At 37.9% G+C, this 7,965-nt stretch overlaps 1 protein-coding gene across 1 annotated transcript; it reads right to left on the bottom strand.

Moving 5' to 3' along the window:
- Positions 1 to 617: 617 nt before the first annotated feature.
- LOC121408451 (glutathione S-transferase theta-1-like) lies at positions 618 to 7,459 on the bottom strand. Its single transcript, XM_041599925.1, has 5 exons — positions 7,167 to 7,459; positions 2,840 to 2,927; positions 2,314 to 2,470; positions 1,929 to 2,102; positions 618 to 1,080 (listed from the first exon to the last, which is right to left on the bottom strand). The coding sequence occupies exons 1-5, from the start codon at positions 7,276 to 7,278 to the stop codon at positions 931 to 933; spliced, it is 681 nt and encodes a 226-aa protein (XP_041455859.1). The 5' UTR covers positions 7,279 to 7,459; the 3' UTR covers positions 618 to 930.
- Between the last annotated feature and the right edge of the window lie 506 nt (positions 7,460 to 7,965).

The raw sequence follows: 7,965 nt of genomic DNA, 5'->3' as shown, positions 1-7,965 counted from the left end.
TCATAAACTCAAAATTTTACGACTTAGCCCGGGCCTGGCCCGGGCCAGCGAGTTACTGAAAGGGGTATATGTTTCCAACCAATTTTGGGCAGTATTTTACCCAATGCGGGATGCATATTGTCCAGTAAGATTAAAAAATAAGCAGCAATTACTTTAGAATGGGTAAAATTGTCATCACACTGGATAAATGAAATTGCCCAAAGGAAATGCCTAATGTTTAATAATTACCCTCATGGAGCATTTTTACCCAATAATTTCTAGAGTGCATAATTTTTGTGAATACATAAGGTATATGTATATTGTTGATTTTTGAAATACGTTCGGTAAAGATGACAATTAGCTGAACCAATAATAAGTAGAATTAATACTGAAGATTATGATTGTACTTATTGACATCAGCTGAAATTATTATTTTAAACTATTAATGCTATTGCATTATCTATTGGGGCTAACCTCAATTAGCATTTTTTCACTAGTATTTTATCTGAATTACTAAACGATTTCATGCAGCGTTACATGGAAATTAAGTTGACAATCGGGGTCCGTTGCAGAAAGAGTTGCGTTTAAACCCAAGTCAAAAATCAATCGCAAGTCCCAAATGCGTGCTGTTGATTGGTTGAAAATCAAGTTGGGAATTATTTTTTTTAGAGTTGCGATTGATTGCAACTCTTTCTGCAACGGGCCCCTGGTCTATTAAAAAGTCGACGAAAATTGTTCTTTGCAATGATAAAAGAAGGTATGGCAATTGGATATATTTCAGCAGTGTTCAATATGATTATCCAGGGACAGAAGTGAGATTTGGAGGCAGAGACAGGGATACAGAGAAGTTTATAGAGAGAGAGAGGGGGGGGGGGGGGGAGGGGTGATAATAATTTCTGATGCCAAGTAAGGCTTCCTGAATTTATTAAAAACAATTGTTTTGAAGAAAATTTATTTCCCGTAGCTATCCCTCCTTGCATACAAGGCTTCGTGGACTTCATCAAAGGTTGGGTTAAGACGATCCTTCACCCGATCTACGAAAGCTCTGAGCTTCGGTCTCCCCTCTGTGACGTCACGTCTGTTAATGGTATTTTGCATCATCTAATCGTTGAAAAAAGTAAATAAACAATAACTATGCATAAAAGTGCCTATTTGTTAACAAAGATTATTTATTGTAAAATTATATATGTCCAACTTTGCATAGCCCTTCCCAGGGGCGGATCCAGGATTTTTCGAAAAGGGGAGGGGGCACATTTTCCCGAGGAAAAATTTGAAAGGCAAAAAAAAGGAAAAAGGGGTTTTTACTTTCAAAGGGTGAGGGGCACTTCTGTTTTAAAGGCATTTTTATATTACGAATTTTAATTGTGTTAAAAGGGGGAGGGGCACGGGCCGGCTGTGCCCGCCCCCCTGGATCCGCCAGTGATGTCACACCGGGGTATAAATTTAATGTGAAATTGTGCACCTTTCATTAAAGGGAAGAAGGTGCACACATTGCAACTTATAAGGGTTCACAGTGTATGGCACCGGTGCACAGTAAGTAATCAGGGAAACAAATCACATAAAAAGGGGAAAAATAGAAGCAATTTTTCTTGAAGTGGAGAGGATTGGATTTCATCATTACTTAATTTGCATTTATGCGATTCATAAGTGGAAAACTATTTAATCACTTAATGAGCATACATGATGATGTTTATAAATGAAATATGCAATTAACATATAGTATGTTACTTTTTTTTAGATTACTTCATATAAACAAATCTTCAGATGACCCCAAAATATTGCTATTTGCATGACAAAGTCCAAACATTTGCCTGTTGGCTTTTTTATGTATTATATCGTTCTAGAAATACTAAATGACATTTTCCTCATATTCTCTGAAAAAAAATAGATATACAGCCTAATAGATTTTGGTGGTCCATTTTTTTTCTATTTGTTGTTGCCGTTTTTACCTCAGAAACGGCGAGCACATCCGCCACAGAGATGTCATCCCCGGCCAACCAATCATTGTCCTGTAAGAAAGCATTCTCCAGCTTATCAAGTTGTTTGGTCAAATTCTCTGTATCTCGTTTCAATCTTTCCTCCGATGCATGCTCTTTCCCTTCCGAAAACAATGGGATGAGAACCTGTATTAAAAAGAACATTAACAATATCGACTTGTTGAATCAAACACTGCTATTAGCAGATCAATTCTGTTCTGGAGTTTGAATTCGCCAAAGATAACTCTGTTATTTAATGCAAAGGTATGCCTGTGTTTGGGGGGTGGGGGAGGAGGGCTGTTCTACTTTGCTGTTAATAGATGTGCATATAACTGTTTTGTGAAATTAAGCTTCTCACCTCGCTGATGAAGATTCCACAGCACCCTCCTCTTGTTCCTGTATGATGAAATGCCATGTATTCATCAACTCTGGCTCTTTTCTCTAGATCCTTCGGATACCAGTTGTCAGGGACTAGGTCTGCGTACTTGGTCGCCAGGTACTTGATAATCGCCACTCTGCAAAAAACGATTTTCCAGTAATTCTTTGTGGTTATGTGCGTAAATACATATTTCTTCGTGTCTCTTTTTTAACAGAGCAACTTGAACTGAGCAGTCTGTAATGATTTGATTAAAAAAAAATTGCACGGATTATCTTTATCATAATTAATTTTGGCATAATCATCTGTTTACATTATTACCATGATTACCAGTATCATTGATATTTTATTGTTTGCCAGTAGTAATTATTGGACCTCATTAGCGTGTCGTTTCACCATTTCAACGTCGTCATCATTTAAACAAAATGATATATATTTTGTAATCATCCTTTATCAATGTAACAAGTAATGTGAGTAGCACGAAGAAAATTACGATAATAGATCTTACGTTTCTCCCATGCTGAAGTCACCATCTTGGATAGCCGGAACAGTACAGAGAGGGGTTATCTTTACAAACTCGGATTTCCTATGTTCTCCTAAAAACCGGAATCACAAACAAAATTATGAATAGATGAATGAATTCATAAATAACTTTTGTTAAACGGGTTAATAGAAATTACTTATTTATGAATTAAAACATTGGGTTTCATAGTGAGCGTCGGTGCAAGATTCGGAAAATTTCTCCCTCTCTTCTTCGTGATCTTATTTTTCTTGTTATTTTTCTTGACACCATTTATTTAACTACACTCTTAGAAAATGTTGCGCAGCATAATTACTGTCCGCACAACAATTGGTTAAAACTGATCCAATTTGGGGCAGTTTAAACCAATACTAAGTGCCTTGGGTGAAAATACACAGCATTGGTTGAAAACTACCCATAGATGGATAAATTTTGTAACCAATTGTTGTGTGGTGGACAGTATATTGCCCAACATTTTAAAAGTGTAGATAAGTCTCTAATACGCTCTCCTTGTCATTTTGTAGATTATTATCATTTATATTATTTTTTATTTGATTTATACTATTTTTAAGAATGCTTATGAGACTGTCCTCTTCAAACTCGACTTTTGTTTTTTTAGCAGCCTCCTCCACCCCCAACCTGTTGCATACTTGTCCTGACTATTTTGTACCCATTTTTTTATTTAGAGTATTATAAAAATCGATAGAAGATGACTTATTGAGATTGCTGGAAATGGAAGTAAACGCTATGAGATGAAATAAAATTATAAATCAATGATTTAACAAAAGACCGAATATTTGAGAAAGAATGAATAAACAAGCACCTCGGGGAAAAAACTGAATCGCGTTAAACAGTGGCGTACCGTGGGTCACGGCATTGGGGGGGCACCATCAAAAATTTTGAGTCACCTAGTGAGCGCGCAAAGCGCGCTCACTTGCCAGGTATTTTAAGGACAGTGCCATCAAACGGATATGTATCTCACTGATCATGGGAGCGCGAAGCGCGAGCTGAAAATTGTTGACATTTAGACCTAGGAAGGGACATTATAAGAAATTTTTTGTTATCATGTTACATACCTGTCTCGCTAAACAAACAATACGAGCGCAATCGAGCACAAGCTTGAATTGACCCCAAACAGGGACATTTTAAGGACTTTACATATCTCACCATATTCATCTAATGCGAGTGCCAAGCGCTTGCTGATTTTGTTAGAATTATATCTAAACACAGGAGCACTTGCAATCATTGTAATCATGATTCACATACGCATTTCACTAATCAAATATTGCGAGCGCGAAACGCGAGCTGAAATTTAGGAAATTCTGACCTGAAGTGGGGCATTCTAAGGCTTGTTTAACTAAGACCTTACGTATTTCACTAACCAAATGATGCGAGCGCGAAGCGCGAGCTGCAAATTTTTGAAATTGAGATAAGAAAAAATGATATTTTGAGAACTAATTTTTAAGGAATCCATTAAGAGTATACATATCTCACCATAGTCATCTAATGCGAGTGCCAAGCGCTTGCTGATTTGGTGAGAATTACATCTAAACACATGAAGCACTTTTTGTAGTCAGTGTAATCATGATTATTATACGCATCTCACTAATGAAATATTGCGAGCACAAAGCGCGAGCTGAAAATATAAGTAATTCAGACCTGAGGAGGGACATTCTAAGGCTTGTTTGTAGGAATTAGACCATAGTACGTATTTCACTAACCAAATGATGCGAGCGCGAAGCGCGAGCTGAAAAGTTTTGATATTCAGATCAGAAAAAGGGACAGGAAATGTTTTGTGCGAGGAAACCTATTTGGTGTATATTGACTGGATTTGACAACGTCACATCTCTCTAATATACTTGAAAACTATAGTATTCCGAAAAAAGACATGAGCCCTGAGCAAATCATGTTTCATAAAGTTATTACAAAAAAGTTTATGTAATATACAGTAATATAACATAATTATGATCTAATATAAAATTGATCATTTCTTCTTTCCCACTACGTTTCTCTTCCTTTCTCCTTCTTTTTCTCCCTTTCCCCGTTTTTTTTTTTTTTTTTTGGGGGGGGGGGCCCAGCCGATGGGGGGGGGGGGCACGTGCCCCCCCATGCCCCCTGTAGTTATGCCACTGGCGTTAAGCTCCCCAAAACCAATAAATGTTTCATACAGGTGCAAGTGACATTTTATAGCAAATATATGACTTGCAAATTTTGCTTGTTTACTAACTTTATTTACATGTGGATAATAATGATTGTTCAAAGCACGACTATTGACTCAAGAAGAAAAGGCAGACATGTAGGCCCATTCAATCCGCTGATAATAAAGAAAAGAGGCATTATTTTGAACAAACTGGAATGGTTACACTTCGTAATTCCGAAGGTCCTTTATTCCGAAGGTTCGTCATTCCGAAACACGTAAATTGCCAATACCTCGATGTTCGTTAATCCGAAAACATAAAAGGGTTCGTTAATCTGAACATTTGTGGCGTTATTCCGAAGGTTCGATACTCCGAAAACGAAATTAGGTTCGATGTTCCAAAGGTTCGTTAATCAGAAAACGAAATAAGGTTCGTTAATCATTCAGTTTTCGGACTAAGAAACCTTCGGAATTACACACCTCATTTCGTTTTCGGATTAACGAACCTTCGGAATTACGAACCCTACTTCGTTTTCGTACTAGCGAAGCTTTGGAATTACGAACCTCATTCAGTTTTCGGACTTTAACGAACCTTCGGAATTACGAACCTACGGAAATACGAACCTTCGGAATAACGAACCTTCGGAATATCCGAACCTTCGGAATAACGAAGCTTCCAAATTACGAAGCTTCGGAATTACGAATGTATGGGACTGGGATAACCTCTATATCATTTTACCCCATCCCCCATGAAAAAAGATTGTACGTATAGGCCTTAGATGCCGCTAAAAAAATTTGTGACCAAAACGTTGATCTAAAAAGGTAAACCCCCATGGATCCCCCCTCCAGAAATATTACCTCTTTTTAACGATTAATGGAATTGAAGGGGAAATTCATATTGTACAATCATGACTGGCCAGATGAGGGGGGAGGGGGTAGTTCCATTGACCAGTGGATATCATGCATATCCATGGGGGGAGGGGGGGGGGTTAAAACATACCCTGAACACGCATTTTCAATGATCTGAAAACGCACCCCTTAACAAGTACAGTAGTGTGAAACACTACCCTCAAAATTTAAAGAACCTTTACCTTAACCAGTATTGGGTAAGAAATGTTATATTTAACAATATTTTTATTTTAAAAAAATACGAAGAATTTTTATTTTTGAAGAATAAGCTTACAGTGGCAACCCCAGCAAACTTCTTAAATCACTATGTTATAGAAAATACGACATTGTATTGTTAAATATTTTGCAATGTAATACCATAGTAGTGTATCCGATCCTCATCACGTAGGTTGAGCACTACAATAGGTATACCCTTTGTCCAGCATGCGAGTGTTTCTGGTACCCTGATTCGATCTTGAAAATGATACCATTCTTGCGCGTTTTTTTTTATTTGGTATCCACATGTCAATGGGAGTGCCCCACCCCCATCCCGGGATGAGTGGTTCCTATTAAATGGGAACATGGCTTGAACTGAAAGGTTAACAATTTATACCTTGGTCACATTTGTTCTACGGCGGCCGTACGGCGAGTCGAGAACAGCCGTTTTAACATTTTTTGTCCAACTACATATAGGTGGTTTGAATTAAAATCAATAAAACGGCTGTTTTCGACTCGCCGTACGGCCACCGTAGAGCAAATGTGACCAAGGTGTTAAGGAACGATAGATTACGAAGATGTTCTATACTGTTTTCTATAGGAATGACCAAAACAATCTCTGCCATCTGCTTACTAATCATGCAAATGGCACAGTCACATATAAGATACCTAATCCTGGCCAGAACCACCAATGTTATTTTTAATGAAATTATTTCGGTTTGGTTGATGTGACTATCGCATTATCACTGCAGTCACACCGTGCAAAGCGACTACAAACTCACGGATATAGTGTAATGTAATTAGGAACAAGGCTAGAGCTTTGATCAATTTCGAGTCGACTTCGTAAGTACAACAGCGAAATGTATACATCAGGTTCATTCTTTCATATTTCCAGTCTTACAATCATAGTAGTATGATTATGGATATATCTGAGAAAGTGGTACATCTAACCAGAGATGTTTAGGATTAACACAATCTGTAATCATTTTATGAAGTACCTTTAACATCCAAAATGTCAACAAAATGGTTGGAGTTCCTTGGAAATACGTAAGAAACTTCAATTATAATGCTTACCAGCCTTCAAATTTACTTTCTCGATTTCGAACGGGATTTTGGTGTTCTTGAGGAAGATGACAAGAGCGCGGCAAGGCTGCGAAATGAGATCGACGTAAACCTTGACAACCATGGTTAATCTTGATCGTCGGAAAAGTGCTCGCAATCAAGGCTTCGAATGTGGATGGAAAAGAACAATTCCAGAATATGACACTGGACTCTCTTGTCTTTGTCGCAGTGATAAAGATATTTATCTTCTGAAGAGAAACGGGCTCGTGAACGAAATTGACCTTTATAAAGTAAACAAATTACATGAAAATATTGACAATATATCCTCAAATCAAAGGCGAATCAGAGGGCTTTGCAAGATACCCTGGACGCTATACATTCAGGGGTTGCAAAAGGCAAAGGTAGGGGGGGGAGACCGACGAAGGGAAAGATGGAGAAGAAACACCATTAGTATTCCCAAGAAAAAATGAAGAAGCTAAAAGCTATTAATCTCGCTTCGTTTTTTCAGCTCGTACTCCTGGGGCCTGTTGCATAAAACTTTTTACCCGAGAAAACTCTGGTAAAAACTGAAAACTAAGGTTATTCTGATTTCTCCCTTTGACTTTAACACAGGGCAAAAACTCTGGTAAAAACAACCTGAGTTTTCTCAGGTAAAAAGTTTTATGCAACGAACCCCTGGCGTCAGGTGTGTGGTTTGAGCACTCGCCCCCACCCGACCAGCGCCGTTTCCCCTCAATACGCAATTGATAATGGAATACTTAAAGCAAAGGAAGGAAAGAAATTACTGGTTATAGATCGTTTGCGCACAGTT

Source organism: Lytechinus variegatus, chromosome 2, assembly GCF_018143015.1.
Source record: "Lytechinus variegatus isolate NC3 chromosome 2, Lvar_3.0, whole genome shotgun sequence".
NCBI classification, from domain to species: domain Eukaryota; kingdom Metazoa; phylum Echinodermata; class Echinoidea; order Temnopleuroida; family Toxopneustidae; genus Lytechinus; species Lytechinus variegatus.
This window is presented reverse-complemented; position numbering and strand designations above follow the sequence as displayed.

Bases quoted from the DNA above. Each gene is read 5' to 3' on its own strand.
- LOC121408451 (XM_041599925.1), bottom strand. From the start codon at position 7,278: ATGGTTGTCAAGGTTTACGTCGATCTCATTTCGCAGCCTTGCCGCGCT. The intron at 2,471-2,839 runs GTAAGATCTATT...CGTTTTTTGCAG, and splicing joins GACTTCAGCATGGGAGAAAC to AGTGGCGATTATCAAGTACC. The intron at 2,103-2,313 runs GTGAGAAGCTTA...TTTTTAATACAG, and splicing joins GTGGAATCTTCATCAGCGAG to GTTCTCATCCCATTGTTTTC.